This window comes from Bos mutus, chromosome 20, assembly GCF_027580195.1.
Source record: "Bos mutus isolate GX-2022 chromosome 20, NWIPB_WYAK_1.1, whole genome shotgun sequence".
Lineage (NCBI taxonomy): Eukaryota > Metazoa > Chordata > Mammalia > Artiodactyla > Bovidae > Bos > Bos mutus.
This window is the reverse complement of record NC_091636.1, coordinates 70954192-70974148: the sequence shown is the minus strand read 5'-3', so window position 1 is coordinate 70974148 and position 19957 is coordinate 70954192. Positions and strand designations below refer to the sequence as shown.

At 66.0% G+C, this 19957-nt stretch overlaps 1 protein-coding gene across 1 annotated transcript; it reads right to left on the bottom strand.

Annotated features, from left to right (window-relative positions):
- Positions 1-2217: 2217 nt before the first annotated feature.
- TERT (telomerase reverse transcriptase) lies at positions 2218-19393 on the bottom strand. The gene is made up of 16 exons (XM_070357815.1): positions 19175-19393; positions 17737-19069; positions 15496-15691; positions 14259-14439; positions 12746-12925; positions 12011-12166; positions 9347-9442; positions 8860-8945; positions 8020-8133; positions 7496-7567; positions 6920-7108; positions 5764-5890; positions 4359-4420; positions 3745-3869; positions 3317-3454; positions 2218-2940 (listed from the first exon to the last, which is right to left on the bottom strand). Exons 1-16 carry the CDS (start codon positions 19391-19393, stop codon positions 2837-2839), a joined length of 3378 nt encoding a protein of 1125 aa, XP_070213916.1. The 3' UTR covers positions 2218-2836.
- Between the last annotated feature and the right edge of the window lie 564 nt (positions 19394-19957).

Genomic DNA, 19957 nt, shown 5'->3' with positions numbered 1-19957 from the left:
TCTGAGGAGCCGCACGGTGGTTTTAAAAACGATAAATCAGAGCAAGATCTTAGTTGAGCCCGACCAGAACATATGCCCTTTCCAAGGGTTTTACACTTCAGGAAAAATACAAGTGATTGTGAGTAAAATCGGGATAAACTGCATTTAGTAGACAGAGTTTTAGAGGCATGCGGATGCTGGAAAGCTGAGTGATGACTGGCCTTTATGGAAAGGCCAGAAAGAGGTTTGGGGCGCAGGGAGCCCGCAGGTGGGGGTCAGCAGGACGCAGCTGTGGGTTCTTGGTCACCTTCCCCTGCCTGAAGCACCTGGCACGCTGAGCAGCAAGTCACTCCTCCCCAGAGGGGGCACCGCCAGGCGGGCATGCCAGGCAGGCGGGTGGGGCCAATCCCTCGCTGTTTATGATGTGCGCCTGGACTTGGGTCCATCACAAACGGACGCACCAACCCGGTCACTTGGACGCAGCCTGCAGCAGCGGCAGCTGACAGGCGACGGCCATAAACACGGCCGGCCAGCGCCGGGCACCACGCTCAGCGGCAGCGGGCCGCTCCCACGACGACCCCGACCAAGGTTCACTTGACAGCCCCTGCCTCAGTGCGTGGCCCCGCCAGCAACACCCCAGAAGGGAGCCTCGGGAATCGGCCACTGTCATCAGGATGAGCTTGTGCCGGGCACAGGGCGCAAGGCGGCCAACCGCCCAGGTGGCACCCTGAGCTGCCCTTCCTGTTCTCATGCCCGCAGGGATCTAAGCGCAAGGACAGAGCAGAGCAGGGCAGGCCAGGCCCGTTGTCCTGATCAACACCGACAGCTCCTGATGCTGGATTCTCCTGGGGGGAGGGTGCCCCACAGACCTGGGCCCAGGGGCACGTAGAGGCCTCCGACAGGGCGCTGAAGAGGGGACCCCCGCTCTCACACAGGCCCCTCCATAACCTCACACCCTCTTCCTGCTGGCTGAGTCGCACACCCACCACCTCCCCCTGACCCACCTCCAGCACCCTGACCCTGGCCCCACGACCACTGAAGGCTACGCCCCAGGGCCACTGCAAGGGGGACAGTCCCCAGGGCAGCCTCCAACCTCCCCACCCCTCAGAGCAGCCTCAGCAGCGTGTGGGATTTCAAGATTCACATGCCCAGACCTGCTGAGCCAGAGGTGAGACAGGGGCACCTGTGTGGCTCACCCCCCACCAGACGAGGGACCCAGCAGCTGTGTGGCTCACTCCCCACCAGACTGGGGACCCAGCAGCCGTGTGGTTCACATCCTCCCCCAGGAGACCAGGGGGGAGCATCTGTGTGATTCACCACCCCCGACCAGGGGACCAGGGACCCAGCACCTATGTGGCTCACCCCCTGCTCCCCACCAGAGGGCTCAGGTTGAAAGCTGCCCCTTGCCTCTGAGCCCCAGCCCTCCTGGGACAACTTCTCTGGGACAGCTGGCCACCACCAGGTTAGGGGCTTGCCGCACCTCTCCACAACCTCAGGGTCACCTGTCTGCCCAGGCCCTCCATATGGCCCCCAAAGCACAGCCCTTGGCCTCGAGCCCCATGTGGCCCCCAGAGGTCTCACCCTCGGGGACCCGAGCAGTGCCCACCGAGGAGCCTCTCTCTGCGCACCCCGGCCCAGGCCTCTGCTGCTTCTCCACAGGCACTCCGCCCGAGTCCAGCTCAGTGGACAGAACGGCACGTGAGCAAAGGAGCCCCTGCAGCCACAAGGAGACAGGCAGGGTCACCCGGGTGACAGGGGGCAGCCCACGTGGACACACAGGCGCTGCCGCCCAAGCCCGTCCACCTGCCCAGGTCCAGCTCGTGGGAACAGGTGAGGGGACAAGCACCCTGGGAGAGGACCGGGCCCATGCCTGGACCCGTGTCCACGGCCCGCGCTGTCCACTCCATGGGCCCTCGGGAGAGACGAGGAGTCCGGGGCCCACTGTGAAGGGACAGGCAGGGTCAGGTGTCCTAGACCTCAGAATGTTCGTGTCCACCGTCTCCCGAGTGTGCATAGGGCATGACCAGTCTGCTGCAGGCAGGGTGGGCACTGGTCCGGCCCCGAGAGGCATCATCTCCGATCCCCTGGCTCCTCCAGCCACACCCTGCCCCCAGGATACCCCCCTCCAACTCCTGCCAGGCCAGGGACCTGGGAGCATCAGACACCCTGCGGGTGTGCATTTTTATAACCACAGAACCCGGTACTGACGGACACGCCCTTTAATACAAACATCCAGAGAAAAACGGCAACAAGCTGTGGAGATGGCAGGCGGAGGCTCGCTGGCCTCCTTCGCCACGGTGACGTGGGGGTGGGGGATAGGAGGAGGGGCAGATGACCCCGGCCCGGTGCTGGGTGGGGACCAGCTGCCCGCAGAGGTTAGGGGGGCAGGTGGGCATGGGGGACGGCGGGGCCCCCAACAGCCGACTGCAGGGAAGGCCCAGCAGGCTGGACTTCAAGCCCAGCGGGTGGAGGAGACAGGCGTGGACCGAGCGCCGGGCGGGGCGCAGGGGCACTGCCAGCGGCAGGCAGGGCCCACTTGGCCCCCGAGCGCCCCCCAAGCCGCTGGACAGACGTGTGTCCTCGCTATAGGGCAGGGGAGAGGGGTGACAACCCCCCAACTCCCTGTTCCGACGCCTGACTGCCCCGCCAGGCTCTCCCACACGTCTCGCTGGGCCCGGCGGTCAGCCGCTGCAGATGGATGGTTTCTGGAGGGCCACAGGGCAGCGGCCCCACTCCCATGAGGAGGTGGGGCCGGCCCCCCTTTCCAGGCCTCTCGGAGGGGGCCCAGGCTTCGCCGTGGAGCGGGCCCCTCCCGTGGGCTCCGGAGCCCATCCCTGGCTGTGGGCAGGGCTGACAGTCAGTCCAAGATGGTCTTGAAGTCTGCGGTCAGGGTGGGGTCGGCCGCCGCCTCCAGGGCGGCCCGTGTGGGCCCCGGGAGCTGCCGGTGCAGCCGTGCTCGGGCTGTGGGGGGACTGGACTCAGAGCTCCTCGCGGGGGATGCCAGAGACCGCCGCTCACCAGGCACACTGCTGAGGCCACGCGGGCACCCACGCTGGGCCAGCTGTGCGCCGGCAGGCTTGGGGGTGCAAGCCTCAGCAGGGGGAGACAACCCATCATGCCCGGGGCCACGGGGGCAGCTGGGCAGCGCCTGAGGGGACGCAGGTAGGGGGCTGGCGGGCAGACGCCGCGGGGAGAAGAGGCCCCGAGAAGCACAGTGAGAGGTGGCGTGACCCGGGTGGGTGTGCCCTGGGCGGGGCAGGGCTGTGACCCTGGCTCCTGGGGACTCCTGGACCCACCCACCTGCCTAAGAGGCCACCTTGTGCCCGCCCACACCCACCTGTCCGGAGGGCCCCCAGCAGGCGGCTGTAGGTGACACGGTGGCGAGCCAGCTTGAGCAGGAAGGCGTGGAGACACAGCCACTGCGCAGCTTCAGACGGGAACAGGCCGCAGGCGCCCCTGGCCCCCAGTGACGCCCCTGGGGACACAGGAGACTGAGGCCCCGCCCGACGCTGTGCCCCGGAGCCCGGGGGCCCTGCAGGTGGAGAGCATCAGTGCGGTTTTGGGGACAATGTTGGGGGGCGGTAAAACAGCCATTTTGTTTCAGGAGCCACCCCGATAGGAGCCCGGGGAATTCTGACAACAGAGGTGTTTTCTTCAACTTCTCCAAGAAACCTCCACAAACAAGGGGCTCAACCGCGGGGCGTGGGGGGCGTGCAGCCCAAGTCCCCGCCCCCCGCGGGCCCTCAGCCCCGGGCGCCCGAGCACCTGCGTTCCTGGCTTTCAGGAGGGCGTAGCCGCGGGATGCGGTGTCGGCGATGACCCGGAGAAAGAACGCGGGGCTGCTCCTGACCGGCTGGCTGAAGGGCAGCTGCAGCACGCAGGCGTGGAACCTGGGGGCGGTGGCCCCGTCAGGACACGCCCCCCACGCTGCCCGCGAGGGGCTCCAGGGAGACCACTCAGGCTGAGCCTGGCTCGGGGTCCCCGTTACGGGTGGATGAGCCCCGGACTCCACGGTTAGCTGCCTGCGCCCCGGCTCAGCTTCTGGAGGGGGACATGGCCCCAGGGCGGGGAATGTTCCGGAAGCTGGTCTGCGCTGATTGGCGCGGCTTCCCGCTGCCCCTCCTGGGGGCACCTGAGGGCTGGGGGACACTGCAGGCACTGACCTCTGCTCTCTGACCCGCCCCGCCTGGCCCTGCAGCCCTCACCCCGCCCCGACCCCTACGGCCAGGCCCCCGAGTGCTCCCTGGGGAAGAGAAGCGTTCCAGGGTGGACGAGGACCCCGAGGACACGGGCTGCCTCCTCGCACCGGGAGCAGCGTGCCCCCGCCGCCCCGGGCGAGCGCGGCACTGCGGCCCCCCCCCCCCCCCCCCCCGACGCACCTGTAGGCCTGCAGCAGGAATATCTTGTAAACGTTTGTGAAGACCGTCTGCAAACTGTTCACCTTCAGAAAGAAAAGAGGAGAAAACGCTGGTGGCGCCTCTGGCTTTGCACTCCTGAGTTTGCTTTACGGCCACATCAAGCGGAGCAGGAGAAAGGGTCGCCCTGGTAAGAACCCGGAGGCATCTCCGGGGAAACCCACCAGGTCCCCCGGGGCCCTCAGAGGCGGCCAGGCCCGCGGGAAGGGCGAGGGCGGGAGCCTGGCAGGATGACAGCCCAGCCCCACGGGGACAAGCAGGGGCCAGGCGAGGACTGCTGGGTGAGGGCTGTGGGCACATGCATGCACACAGCTGCACACACGTGCACACCCACACGCTCGGTCATACGTACATGAGCACACACGTACGTGATGACTAATGCCCTTTCACACATAGGCACACACGCACACCCACACGCTCGGTCATACATGCATGTATGTGATGACTGTCCTTTCACACACAGGCACACCTGCATACCCACGCGCTTGGTCATACATACACGTGTGTGATGACTAATGTCCTTTCACACACAGGCACACACGCACACCCACACGCTCGGTCATACATACACGAGCACACATGTATGTGATGACTAATGTCCTTTCACACACAGGCACACGCGCACACCCACACGCTCGGTCATACATACACGTGTGTGATGACTAATGCCCTTTCACACATAGGCACACCTGCACACCCACACGCTCGGTCATACGTACATGAGCACACACATATGTGATGACTAATATCCTTTCACACACAGGTACACGTGCACACCCACACGCTTGGTCATACATACACGAGCATACACGTATGTGATGACTAATATCCTTTCACACACAGGCACACACGCACACCCACACACTCGGCCATACATACACAAATGTGATGACTAATGTCCTTTCACACACAGGTGCACACACGCACACCCACACGCTAGGTCAATCATACATGAGCACACATATATGTGATGACTAATATCTTTTCACACACAGGCACACGCGCACATCCACACATTCGGTCATACATACACGTGTGTAATGACTAATGTCCTTTCACACACAGGTGCACACACGCACACCCACACGCTCGGTCATATATACATGAGCACACACGTATGTGATGACTAATACCCTTTCACACACAGGCACACGCGCACACCCACACATTCGGTCATACATACACGTGTGTGATGACTAATGCCTTTTCACACACAGGTACACGCGCACACCCACACGCTCGGTCATACATACACGTGTGATGACTAATGTCCTTTCACACACAGGCGTGCACCCGCACACCCACCCCCCCAGGATCTATAACACATGGGGTGCCAGCTGCCCCCGTGCCCCACGGCCCCGCCCCCCACCTGCAGGTCCAGGAAGAGCCCATGGCACTTGAGCTGCAAGACCGCCAACAGCTTGCGACGCATGTTCCTCCCGGGCTTGAAGCCCTGGGTGAAGGTGAGACTCGCTCTGATGGACGTCCGGGCGTAACTGTGAGACAGGATGGGGTCCTGGGAAGCACGTGTGTCCACCCCATATTGACCCACACTCGGATGTCCCGCCCCTCGGCTACACTGATTGGCCAGGAAGGCTGCCTGTCCCCCACACGGTCACAGCTTCACAGGCAGCCAGGCACGACTGTAGGCGGGTCACGACTCGCCGGTGTGTGGACACGCGAGGGGGTGTCGGGAGCAGCATGTGGACACACGGAACCGCAGACGCAAAGCGTCCGCCCAGGGAGCGCCCTCGTCTTTCCAGGGAGCGCCCCACGAGGGAGCGCCCGGCGAGGGGCCGGGGGCAGCCCCCAGCTCCCCAGCAGGACTGGGCTAGCACCACAGGACAGGGTAGCCCCATCCAGCAGTGCCCTGAAACTGCTCATTACTCACAGAGCAGAGGACACGCCTGCATCCACAGTGCTCCTCGGGCCTCCACGTCTGTGTAAAGCCTGGGGCTCGCTGCACCATCCCAGGGCGGGGCGGGGTGGGGGGAGGGGAGAGGGCCACCAGGGGCTCAACTGCATCCCCAAACTCACAGGCTGAGCCCCGCCCCCGCGACCGTTCAGGGACAAGGCCTTTGAAATGGTGACTAAGGTCAAAGAGCGCATAAGGGGGGCCCGAATCCACTGGGACGGGGGCCCCAGGAAGAGACGCTGAAACGCTGAACACAGAGGGTGACCACGTGGGGGTTGGGGGCGCAGACGCACCCACATGCCCCGGAGAGGCTGCGGGAGGGATCGGCCAGGGAGGGACCTACAGAGCCGACCACGTGCCCCGAAGCCCTGTCCCCGACGGACCAGAGGGGACCACGAACCCCAGAGCCCAGTGAGACCTGGGGCTCGTGTCCAGCAGGTCCTGCCTCTCCAGGTCACAGCCACACGCCTCCCCAGGGAACACGCTCGCGCCCGAGTCCGCTATATGGTTTCCTTTCATGAAAAACGTTCGGAAAACCGCTGCCTCGGAGAGCCGGTGCCCGCCGCCCACCGTGTGGCCTCTGACCCCAGGGCCTGGGGCCGTCGCTCACCTGGAGTGGTCGCCATGCACCTCCAGGGTGCGGGTATCCAGCAGCAGGCCGCACCAGGGGAACAGGCAGTGGGCCGGCAGCTGCAGGGGCGCCGCGCCGCCCAGGGCCCCGGGCTCCACGGGGAAGTTCACCACCGTCTTCCGCAGGTTCACCTGGCAGCCGTACTCAGGCACACCGCGCACCAGCGTCCTGAGGCCGGGCGCCGTGTGAGCGCTGGACGGACAGGGCTGTACTGGGTGTCTCGGGGGCGCTGGGCAGCATCACCCAGAGAGGCAGGCGGGCCGCTGAGGGTGGGCTGGGACCGCGGGCCCCCGCGGAAGGCTGGACACGGCCCGGCTCTGCGGAGCGACCTGCTGCTCGTGATCAGGGGCCAGGGTGGCTGGTGGCAGAGGCGCCCCAAGGACCAGCCCTGAGGCGTGAGTGGACGCTGGGACTGTACGCCAGGCTCTTGGAGCCCTGGGACTGCACCGCAGGACGCTCCCCAGAGGCGCAGGGACGCACGGGAGGACCGTGTTCACACGCCTGCAGGACGTGTGCTGGGAGGTGCGTGCAGAGAAGCACACACAGGGGGCTCACCTGAGGAAGTCTCTGGCCCGCGTCAGGTGAGGGGTGACCAGCAGGAAGTCGTCCACCAGGCGCAGAAGCACCCTGGGCATGGAGAGACCCCACAGTGAGGGCAGACCCTGAACCACCGCCGTATGCCCACACACAGCGCCCTCCCGGGGGCTGGTGAACGCTGCAAGGCTTAATGTCTGAATTCAGCCGGATGCGAATAAAGTGACCTTCTCCAGAGAAGCCAACCACAGACCACTGTCCGTGGGATTTGGCTCCGGCTGGGACGAGCAGGGCCCAGCAGTCGGGCTGGGAGCAGACGGGCTTGGTGCCGGCCAGATGCCCTGGCCACGCTGCAAGCCATGCTCACTCCCTGCTCGAGGCCTGCGAGCACCACCCCCCAGCCCTGTGCAGCAGCCCCTGCACCCCAGACCAGAAACAGAGGGGCCCCAACAAGGCCACGCCCGCCAGCACGGGGGTGCGCCCGCTGCCAAGGGGCCTGCCCGTTGCCACGGGGCTGGCTGTGCCCACTGGCCCGGAGGCTGTACCCGTCCTGCTGGACTCCAGGGAAGAGCTTGTTCTCCATGTCCCCGTAGCAGAAGCTGCAGAGCAGGGTGGACAGGATGGAGCCCTGGGGGATCCCCTGACACTGGATGTAGGACCTGGGGGGCAGGATGTGGTCAGCAGGTGGGCCGGCCACGGCGAGCCTCACGTTCACGTCATACACACACATGCACAGACATAGCCACACGCACACACAGGGGTGCACACACCACTCCCACCTGGGGGAATGCGGATCAACACATTTGTCACACCCCCCACGAAGCCCTGCCACACGCCTGCCCGGCCACACGTGGCACGACCCCGCTCCACGAGGGGTGGTGGCCCTGGGGAGGAGTCAGGCTCCAGGCCTTTCCCGCAAAGGAGGATCTCTTCCCCCTGGTGCCATGTCCACGTGTGTGCAGACCTGTGCTCTCGTCAGAAGTCGCCCTGCTGTACAGTGAGCAGGCGTGCCTCCCCAGAAGTACGTATGAGTTTATATTTTACTGGAACTGCCTTGCCATAAGCATTGTAGTTACTTGGAATGTAATAATAACAAAGGTACATCCTTTAGGCAGAAAGTTCCCTGAGCCTGGAGCACGTTCACAACCCCTGAGATGGCCGTGGCCACGAGCCTGAAGCCCCCTGGACCCCTGCGACCCCCGGACCCAGAGGGGTCTCACACAGGCGCCACCAGAGCAGATGTGGTTTCACACACGTTAAGAGAACGACCAGCTGCCTTCTGAACCTGAGCACGTCCCGTAAGTGGAGGGCCGTGTGCTGCCGCCCTGGCCACGGGGCTGGGACGCCTCCTGGGCGCTGAGCGGGCAGGCGGGGCCCAGACCTACCTGCCCCCGATCCTGATGACGTGGCTGCGGACCAGGTGCAGGAAGAGGTTGAAGAGGCTGCTGCCAGGCTCGTTCAGGGAGCAGCTCTGCAGAGGCAGGTGGGCGAGGGGCTGGAGTGGACGCTGCTCTGGGCCGGCATGTGGCCCGGGGGCAGGGGCCCGCACCCAGAGGGAGGCGGCAGGGAGCCCCGCGTGGCAGCAGGGAGCCCTGAGGGCCCAGGCCCCGCTGGGGAATCTGCTCACGCAGGAAGTGCGTCCCCACAGGGCTGAGTTGGGGGCGGGTCTGTGGGGCAAGCCCTCTGCCCTCCTGGAGGAGGTGCGCACGCCTTCTTGTGTACTCAAGGCCAAAATGGAGGGAGAAGACGGGCAGCAAAGCGCAGAGGGGCCACGGACGGCAGGGGTGCGGGAGGCCCGGGAGTAGGAGGAGGTGCCCAAAGGCAGGGGTGTGTCTACACTGGCCAGCCCACGAGGCGGGTGCCCACACCCACCTGCTCGATGACCACGGCGTCCCTCAGGGAGCCCATCGCCTGCAGATGCTCCACGAGCTGCCTCAGGTACGGCTGGAAGTCCGAGAAGGTGGACACCTGCCGGCCGAGGACGGGGTGAGGCGGGTGGACACCCCGCCCCAGACAGCATGGGTGCTCAGGATGGGGGTCAGAGCCTGGGGGGCTGGCCACGGCCACTGTGACCGGGCAGAAAATGCCGGGCCGCTGGGGGTGCCGGGGAGGTGCAGACACAGACGGGCTGGGGTCTTGGTTTTTGGGGTGCATCGTGCCTTCCCCTGACCTCTCCCCAAGGCCGGGATCCACTGAGCAGAAAGACTATGGGGTTCTGGGCCACGAAGCAGCAAGGAGGAGTTTGGGTGAACTCCGGAGTTGGTGATGAACAGGGAGGCCTGGCGTGCTGCCGTCCGTGGGGTCGCAAAGAGTCGGACACCACTGAGTGACTGAACTGAACTGAAGGGGCAAGGACTGACGGCACCCCCGGGGGGCTTGCAGAGCAAGGACCCTCACTCAGGCACCCCAGGAGCCACGCTGAGCCGAGCACGTGTCCTAGCAGCCAGGGGGCTGGGCCTGGGGGCCCCTCGCAGTGGACACCGGGGAAGGGGAAGTGAGGCAGGCCAGACGCCACGCTGTCCACAACGAACCCTTGCAGGACTCAGGTCACAGCTCCGCTGTCAGGGAAACACCACCCACCCTGGAGAACTCACAAACCCACACGTTAAAGTTCCTAATCACAAAGTCTGGCGCTCTGTGGAAAAACAGGCCCAGGTGTGACCAAAACCTCTCACAGGACAGACAGATGAGAAACCTGCCCGGGGGCTGGGGAGGCGCCAAGTTTCTGGAATTTTTAAAATCAGTCAAGATAACACTGCTAACAAAACAGAGGCAAAGCGGAGGGACTTAACCAGAGACCAGGAACCTGCGAGAAAAACCAACTTCTACACCTGAAAAACAGGCCAGCGAACTTAAGGCCTGGTTAGACGCGCTTAGAACTAAAGGTGGGAAAGAGCAGACGAGTGAGTCTGAAGACCGGCCTGGAGGAGCCCAGCCTGGAGCAGAGACGGAGCACAGCAAGGCGCCAGCACAAAGACGGGCTCAGAACAGACGCCGGCGACTTCCCTGCGGCCCAGGGGCCAGGATGCCAAGCTCCCAAGGCACTGGCCGGGGTTCAGTCCCTGATTAGGGACCCACGTTCCCCACGCTGGAACTAAGATCTGGGGCAGCCTAATTAACTAATTAAGATAAACCAGCCCCGCCTGAACGTGGCAGCTCGAATAACAAACATCCCGACAGCACTGGGGTCAGGCAGCCAGCAGGCGGGCGGTGCAGGCACAACATGGTTTCAGCCCAAAACGGCAGAGAAGCTGGGTCTGTCAAAATGAAAAACATCTGTTCACGGAGACTCCGCTTGCGACGGCAAAGGCTAGGCTGAGACAGCATCCATGACTGCCCAGAGGCTTGTCCCCAGAACATGGGCTCATCCCCTCAGACGACAAAGGAGACAGACGGCCCCACGTGGGGAGACTGGACGGGTGCCCCCCAATTCCCCCAGAGGACGTGCCAGCCGGGCAGCTGACACATGAGGTGCCCAGAGCCCGGTCTGCTGGACCTGGTCCCAGAGACGGGCCTGTGTGGTCCCACCGGGCTGCCGGGCCACAAGCTGCAGCCCTGCCCTTCCGGGCTCCCAACACGGCCCGCTGGACCCCCTGAGGCCCGCAGGGCCGCACCTGGCACCTCTCAGGTGACGTCTCCTAAAATGACACAAGCCTGGAATCTGCCCACGGGATTTGGGACGAGGGTTTGTCTCCACAAACAGCGCATCACAGGGGTGCTGGCAACCGCCTGGATCCACATCCGGGCACAAACCAGCAAACGCCCACCCGGCGGAAGGCCGGGCCTCACCCAATAGCATCAGAGGCCGCCACAACGGCCCCAGACACCCGAAACCAGACGGGAGGGGGAGCTTGCTTGCATGTATCACAAGGTTAGACAGGTGAGCCTGCTGCCTGTCGGAGGAGGGGGCCTGGAGGGCGTCCTGCGGGTGCTGCCTGACCCGTGTCAGACGCCCAAGATCCCCCCAAGCTCCCTGCATCACACACCCTGGACTCACAAACACGCTCAGCGGTGCCTGGGCCCAGGTTTTCTGTGCGCACTCCCCAGCGCTTCCCGGGAGCCCACCCACATCTATCTCCGGGTACACACGCTGCTCTGGGCGGGGGACAAGCGCTAGGAGCCCCCATGGCCTCGGGGTCCACCCAGAGCCCGCGTCCTCTTCCAGCCCTTCCTGGCCTGAGACCCCCATCCCTGGGGGGAGAAGTGCCCCGCCGCCCACCCCATGATGCACGTGCGTGCAGAAGGCAGCGCAGCCTCCGAGTCGCAGGCAGGACGCCCCCCCGCCCCGCCCCCCCGCCAAGGGACACACACATGGTCCTGCTGCGTGGCCATGGGAACACCTCAGGACACCCGTGTGGCTCTGCTGCCGCCCGGGTCCCCCGCTCTGCGCAGCTCACGTGCAGTCAGGCCTAGGGGAGGGGCGGACCGGACAGGAATACCGGTAAGAGTAGTCCTAGGGGCTCCACAGTGCTGACCGTGCGCCCCCCGCCCCCGCAACCACGCCCCCCCGCACTGCACTGGCCCTGTGGGTCTTACGTGTCTCTTGAAGGACTTGCGCATGCGCCCGCGCGCAGTCCGGACCATGGCGCAGTGGCGCACGCAGTACGTATTCTCCTGCGGCTGCAGCACGTTAGCGATCACCTCTGCCAGCTTATCCTGGGGGAGGGCATCGTAGGCCCCCACCACGTCCACCTATGCGGGAACAGGGGCCTGAGGACACGTTCACTTCTAACCCCGAGCTTTGGGTCCGGCTCGTCCTGACCTGCCATCAGCGGATGCTGGGGTGAATCGAACATGAGGGATGGGGAGACCCTGTACCCCCATCCCTGCCCCCATGGGCTCTCTCTGAGACACCCCACACCCCTGGACTCTGAGTACCCCCAGGACTAGCCTGCGTGCCCTCTCTGAGCTGCAGGCTGGTGTCCCAGACGACCAGGGCATGACACAGGGCACCCGGCACAGGGGTCTGAGTAGGTGTCTCCTTCGCTGGAGGGGATCCCTGAGGGCAGGAGCCCCAGGGAAGTGGGGTGCACTCCCAGAGTACTCCAGAGGCACAGAGCCTCTGCCCTGGGAGCCAGGCCCCCTCCCTGTCTTGCAGCTCACAGGAGAAGCTGAGAGTCACGTTTAACATGGATGTGACTCTACCAGGGGTGACCCATCGCGGCACACATGGGGCTGTAGGAGGTGGTCACTCCCCACATCAGCGGGGCCGGACCCACAGAGTCACCTGCAGGCCCGGTTCTCTCCATAGGGGTGGCAACGGGCACCCACCTTGACGAAGTAGAGCGGAGGGGCTGGGCCCCGGGCCCTCAGGGGCAGCACGAAGGCCCGCCAGGCCCTGTGGATGTCGTCCATGCCCAGCACCGAGGCCCCCAGGAGGCCAGGCCGCCGAGCTCGCTCGTAGTTCAGCACCGCGAACAGCGTCTTGACCCGTGAGCTGAGATGCTGCACCTGCGGGCCCAGCCCAGATGGCAGTGTTACCAGAGCAACTATGGCCAAAGGGACTCGGAGTCGGACAGCCCCAGGGACCGTCCCTAAGGGGACTCAGGGTCAGACGGCCCCAGGGACCATCCCCAAGGGGACACCAAGCGTCAAACAGCCACCAAGCGTCAAACAGCCCCCAAGCGTCAAACAGCCCCCAGGGGCTGTCCCCAAGGGGACTGGGGTCAGACAGCCCCCAGGGACCGTCCCTAAGGGGACTCAGGGTTGGACAGCCCCAGGGACCATCCCCAAGGGGACACCAAGCGTCAAACAGCCCCCAGGGGCTGTCCCCAAGGGAACACCAAGGGTCAAACAGCCCCAGGGACCGTCCCCAAGGGAACACCAAGGGTCAGACAGCCCCAGGGACCGTTCCCAAGGGGACTCAGGGTCAGACAGCCCCAGGGACCATCCCCAAGGGGACTCAGGTCAGACAGCCCCCAGAGACCATCCCCAAGGGGACTCAGGTCAGACAGCCCCCAGGGACCGTCCCCAAGAGGACTCAGGTCAGACAGCCCCCAGAGACCATCCCCAAGGGGACTCGGGTCAGACAGCCCCCAGGGACAAGGCGAAGGTCCCCTGCTCTCTGCTGCCCCCTGCCCACCAGCCCCCCTCAGACCCCAGAAAGACCATATGGCCAAGCTGCCCACGCCCACTTCAGATCCCAGAGTGTCCCCAGGGACCCATCCTGGGATCACGGACACCACTTGTGGAAATGGCAACCAGCCACACCCTGGGTCCCTCTCCTCACCTGGTCCCCCCACCCAGCAAAGAGGGACGCTGCCTCCTGGGGGAGCACCCTCACAGCGGGTGAGCAATGCCTCACTGCTCGTGGACAAGCCCCCACCAGTAGTGATGGCTTCTCTTTGTCACTAACGGTAGAATCACCCCAATCACTGCAGGGGGCTCTGGCAGGGGCGGGAGCTGCTGGTGACGCAGGGGTGGCGGTGAGGGGGTGGTGCGGGGGGACAGTCACAGGGGCCAAGCACAGGGGTGAAGTCCTGGGGACCCTGGCAGGCTGGTGACAGATGTCACATACCCCTCTGCCCCGGCACCCCAAGAGCACACTGCCCCCCTGCCCTGGGGGATTCCAGGAGCCAGGGGGGCACAGCGGGGTCTCGGAGCCCAGCTGGCACCCCGCAGGACAGGCCTCACTGGGAGCTCCTTCTCTGGACCCAGGAGTCCTCCGGCCACGCCCCCTGGCTCCCCAGGACCTCACCGCGGCCCCCAGACACCCTGGGACTTTGGCCACAGCCACTGGACCTGGGTTTCAATGCACTTTGCCCAGAGCAACGCGAGCAGCGACCTTCTTGTCTCTGGGCGGTGCCGGGGCGCCCTCAACACAGCCCACGTTCACGATGGGCCGCAGCCCGCCGGGCTTGGGGACGAAACGGAGCCTGGATGTCAGCAGAGCCGGCCTGGCCTCCTGGTGCTGCCTGACCTCTGCTTCTGACAGTTCTCGAAGCCGCACACGGTCTAAGTGTTGTCTGAAACAGAGGTGCCCGCGGGCAGCCAGGGTAGGTCAGCCTGGTGGGCGCCCGTGCCCATGCAGTGGGCAGAGCTCATGACCGGCATGCCCGGCTCCTGGTGGACAGAGCTCTGACCAGGACTGGACAGGACGGCTCGCTGGGGAGACCCTGGGGTCTGGAGTGGGTGTGGGCAGCTTGGCCACCAAGTGCTTCTGGGGTCTGAAGGAGGCTGGTGGGCAGGGACCCCATGTCCTCCTCCTGGAACAGGCAGGGGGTACTTGGTGGAACCCCCAGGAGAAGCAGAATCATCTCCCCACAGACCAGCCGGCACCTTGTCACCCGTAAGCTTCAGCCTTCACCCTAAAACCATCCACAAGCATGGGCAGGGGTCCTCCCACCTCCTGGCCACTATGGGCAGTATGCTCCCCGGGCTGGTGGCCCCAAAGGAAGCCCATGGTGGGACTCGAGCATCCACCAGGTGGGGGACAGGCCGCAGGGGCCCCACAAGAAGAGCTGGGCTGCCCACCTCAGTTTACATGCCAGGAAATGCTTGAATGGGGTGCCCTCACTCAGACCCACGGTTAGGGCCTCCAGAGGCTCCCCAGATGCCGGAGGACATGGGCCCCGGCCCATGTGCTCAGGGACCCCTGATCCGCTCCTGACTTGGGGACCCTGGCCCACATACTCAGGGACCCCCACTTAGCTCCTGACTCAGGGACCCTGGCCCACGTGCTCGGGGACCCCCACTTAGCTCCTGACTCGGGGACCCCAGCTCTGCTCCTGACCCAGAGCACCTCCCCTGCTCAGACGCTCAGCTGGGACCCCTCTCGCGGGGCGCCTGGACAGGCCCAGCTCGTGTCTCAGGCGGCCCCCCAACCTGTCCCGGCTGGGTCCCCGTCCACTGACAGCCACCCAGGCCTTCACAGAGGACACAGATGGCGGGTGGGGACAGGGCTCGTGGCCGCCGCGCGGGCACTCAGCCCCTGGGCGGCCTGCTTCATGGTGCCCCCACCACCCCCGGCGGCCGGCGTCAGGTGGGTCCGAGCATGCGGGCACGGGCGTCCCCCTGCGTACCTGACGCCCAGGCGCTGCAGCTGGCTCCAGATGCGCTTCCGGAAGAAGAAGAGCCGGTTCTTCTGGAACGTGGTCTCTGTGACGTAGAAGAAGCTCCTGAGCAGCTCCACCACGTAGGCGCCCATCAGCCAGTGCAGGAAGCGACCCAGGACGGCCTCGCGCTGGCGGTGCTCCGCGGCGGGCACGCAGCGAGCCCCTGGGAGGAGAGACACCGGTGCTCACCCTCCACGCTGCCCACCGTGGGCCGGGACGGCTGCCCACGGCCTCCGAGTCCACGGCAACTCGGAGCAGGGGCACAGGAGAAGGCGGGTAACTCGGCAAGGAGCTTCCCCGGGTCACGGGCTAAAGAGATGCTACCGGATCTCTGCGCTTTGATAGAAAATGTTTTTAAGTGAGGTTCTCCTTTCTTTTTACTTTTCTCTTGTGGCTACTGTAAGACTCTGAATGAGGCATGGCGCTCACGTATGTTCCTGCCGGACAACGTGGACCCGGAGCCCCAGCACTTGTCCCTGAGCACGCAGACCGGGGGAGCCGGGGCTGCTGTCCGTACGGGGGGCTTGGGGAGGGCTGCGCTGCAGTTTCAGGCATCGCCACGGGGCTGCAGGGGCTGGAAATGCCCGGGGGTTTGCAGGCTGAACACGGGGGGCATGCAGAGGCGGTCGCGGGCTGAGGAATGCCCAATGCTGCTGGCTCCAGACACACGCCCCGCGGCCCTCTGTGGTTTACGCTGTGCCACAGGGGCCTCAGCGCCGACAGAGCCGGGGCCTCACCAGCCGAAGCCCGCTCAGAGGACAAGGAAGGGGGCCCGGAGGTGGGTCTGGGGCAGGACGGTGAATAGCCAGCGAAGGAAAGAGGAGGGGGTGAAGCCACGCCCACACTGACCGAGGGAGCAGTGAGAGCAACGTCTACCTTGAGCCATGGCTGGCTGAGCGGGGAGACAGTTCAACTGTGATCTGACCCCAACACGCGAGGCTACAGTTGGAAGGAAACCATCCCGAGGGCAACGGAGAACACAAATCTAATTCTAGACGAGACACCCACACACACGTGAAAAAATGCACATCAGGAAACGGAATAAAGACACAGGAAAAGCAGGCAAATCGGGGAGATGGGAAAGACGCAGCCAGACTCGCCGGTCGGCACAGAGGAGTGTGGTGCAGGGCAGCGGCAAAGCCCGCCAGACGCGGTCGGAAAGACTCAGCGCTGCGGCAAGCCCGCCAGACACGGTCGGGAAGACTCAGGGCAGCGGCAAGCCCGCCAGACGCGGTCGGAAAGACTCAGCGCTGCGGCAAGCCCGCCAGACACGGTCGGGAAGACTCAGGGCAGCCGCAAAGACCGCCAGGCGCGGTCGGGAAGGCTCAGCGCTGTGACCTGACACGTACGCTACGCGTCCTCACAGGACAGGAGAGGCTGAAGTTAAAAACTAGATAACGGAAACCGCCTCGTGGTGAGGCAGGGAAACAGACTCTCCGGTAAAGAGAGGCACCAGACGCTCATGAGAAAAGCTGACGCACGAGTCGACGAGGCGGCCAAACCTGGCTCCAGAGCACTGCCATCACCTCCTTCCAGATGCCAGGCTCTCAGGAGTTTAGGGTCAGACTCGGGAGTGCACGGAAGAGGCTGGCCCTGCCACTCCTGGCTCTGCCCTGCGGACATGCAGGGCCGCGGCTGCACGGGAGGAGCCCCACATCAAACCCAGACCGCCACATGGGGAGGGACCCCAAAGGCCCAGCTTCACAGAAGGTCCCGCTGCACCCCAGCAGCTGCCCACTGTCCTGGGACCCGGCCGGCAGCCAGCTCTCCCCTCTGTGCCCACCCAGCCCGGGGCCTCAGTCAAGGACACGGTCCTCTCGTACCGGCCGCCAGTGGCCCTGGCCTGGTGGACGCACAGTAGAACTCACTGGGTCTGCAGATGGCTGACCAGAGCTGGCTGGGGAACCCCAAGCCTTACCTCCCAACCCCACCCACGGGGGTTCTCAGCCCAGTTCCCACTTCTATCAGGGAGCATAGCTCAAGGCAGCTAACCTTGAGGTCAGAAAGGGATAATGAACCCCCGCAGCCACGCCCACCGGGGCTCCAGGTGCCCCACCTGCCATCTGCGAGTCCCCCTCTCCACTACCCCTTCCCAGGCCCAGAACCTCCATGAAGTCCGGGATCCACGGGTGGGAGATTGGGTCAGAGGCCGAGAACTGAGATGGGGAGCTACCGAGAAGCCCCCGACCCCTCCCCCGGGTGCCTCACCTGGGCTCGCGCGCAGCCAGGCACAGTCCTGCACCTTCATCTTCCACGTGAGCTCCTGCTGCGAGAGCCTGCCGTGCTTCCCCAGGGAGAGGAGCTTCTTCACGTTCCGCAGGAAGCGCCGCTCGTTGTGCCGGGAGCCCCAGAGGCCGGCGGGCACCAGGCGGCGAAGACAGGCCCGCAGGAGGCCGTACACCTGCCAGGGGCTGCTGTGCTGGCGGAGCAACTGGACCAGGCGCCCTGAGTTCGCCTCGCCCTCGGGGGCAGCGGCCGGCCTCTCAGAGGGGCAGCCCCCAACACCAGGGCACTTCTGATGGTCTGGCCCCGCCGGGGGCGCAGAGGCCGGCAGCGGGCAGTGCGCCCTGAGCAGCGCGCCATAGGGGCACCGCGCGTGGTTCCCAAGCAGTTTCCGGAACAGGGGCCGCATCTGCCAGTAGCGCGCGGGCAGGCGGCGCGGCCGGCGGGGAGCCCCTGGCGGCCCGGGCTTCGAGTCCAGAAAGATGGTTTCCACGAGTGTCCGCGCCCCGGCCAGGCTGGGAGGCAGGGAGCAGAGCAGGAAGGAGCGGCGCAGCTGTTCGCCACCGCCGGAGCAGTAAAGGAACCTCTTGGTCTCAGCGCAAGCTCCGGCACCCGGCTCGCCCTCCGAGGGTGACAGCCGCCAGGACGCGGAGCCGACACCCCGCTCGCCGCCCGGGAAGAGGCGGCAGGGCCCGGGCACGTCGCCCTTCCGAGACTTGGCTTCCGCAGCGTCTCGGGTAGGTGTCACCACGCGGGGCGGGCTGCGGGCCGCCTGCCCTTCGAGATCCCGCCCGGGCTCCAGGCCGCGCCTGGGCCTCTTGGCTGGAGGCAGTCGTCCCCGCGCGCTACTGCGACGCCGCCTCGCGCCCTGGGCCCGCGCCTCCAGGAGTCCTTCGGCCTCCCCGTGGCCGTCGTTCGACGAGGCCGGGCGCGGGAGTCCGAAGCCCGCCCGGGTCCCGCCCACTTGCCGCGTGGGCCGACGAGCGGCGGCGGCGGCGGCGCGGAGGTCATAGAGCGGCGGCCCACACACCTGGTAGGCGCAGGTCGGGGGCACCAGCAGGTAGAGCGCGCAGCGCGACAGCAGGTGGGTGAGCACGTCGTCGCCCACGCGGTGCAGCAGCAGCCCCCAGGCGCCGCTGCCGCGCAGCGTGTCGGTTACCGTGTTGGGCAGGTAGCTGCGCACGCTGGTCGTGAAGGCCACGGGCGGCCCGCCGCGGGCCCCGGCCAGCAGCGTGAAGCCGAAGGCCAGCACGTTCCTCGCGCCGCGCTCGCAGAGCCTCTGCACGACTCTGGCCACCAGCTCCTTCAGGCAGGACACCTGCGGGAGACAATCCGTGAGTCGCTGGGGACACGGGGACGTCCTCCCTCACCCCCTCCGCTATCACCCCGCCGGCCCCGCCCAGGCTCCCCGGGGACGGCCCACCTGGCGGAAGGACGGGGCGGCAGGGGGCGGCTGCGCGTCCCAGGGCACGCACACCAAGCACTGAGCCACCAGCGCGCGGAAGGCCGCCGGGTCCCCGCGCCGCACAAGCCGGTGGCCCTGGGGCCGCAGGCGCCGTACGAAGGCGGCCAGGGGCAGCACCTGCCGGTAGCTGGCCCGCAGAAGGGCGCGCACGGCCCGGCACCTGGGCGCGCGCGGCATCGCGCGGAGGAGCAGGGGTCCGGGCGGAGGAAGGGGCGGGGCCGGGCGGAGGAAGGGGCGGGGTCTCGGAGGCCCGCAGCCCCGCCCCCTGCGCGCCCTCGGGGCCGCGGACGGGGGCCCGGTGTTTGCGCCCAGGTACGACGAGGACCCGGCCTCCTCCGCGCGGCTGCTCCCGGGCGGTCTCCCCCGCCCCGCGCCGCCAGCCCTCCCAGGGCGCAGGGGTCGCGCGAGGGGTCGCACAGTGGAAAGGCTCTGTGGTACCAAGGGAGAGGACCAGAACGCGGGGTCCCTGGGGGGGCCTGGTGCGTTCGGCGTCCCCGGGGAGCAGGTTCTTCGGGTTGGTTGCTTTAACACCCGGGCCATGACCGTGCAGCGAGGGATGATGCTCTGGGGTCCAGAAGGGGCTCATGGCAGCGAATGAGTAACTTTGTGCGAAGAAGAGAATGGACCACCGCCCCTCCTGGCGGGCCTGGGGAAACCAAGGGGGCGCAGATGCATCCTCGACCATTCCTCAGGGGAGTTCCTGGAGCCTTCCCCGGCGCGGGCGGGCGGCGGGCGGTGGTC

Coding starts and splice junctions, on each gene's coding strand:
- TERT (XM_070357815.1), bottom strand. CDS start 19,393: ATGCCGCGCGCGCCCAGGTGCCGGGCCGTGCGCGCCCTTCTGCGGGCC. Junction 12,926..14,258: donor CACCGCCCAGAGACAAGAAG/GTCGCTGCTCGC, acceptor CTGGGCCCGCAG/GTGCAGCATCTCAGCTCACG. Junction 12,167..12,745: donor CTCCGCTCTACTTCGTCAAG/GTGGGTGCCCGT, acceptor GTTCCCGCATAG/GTGGACGTGGTGGGGGCCTA.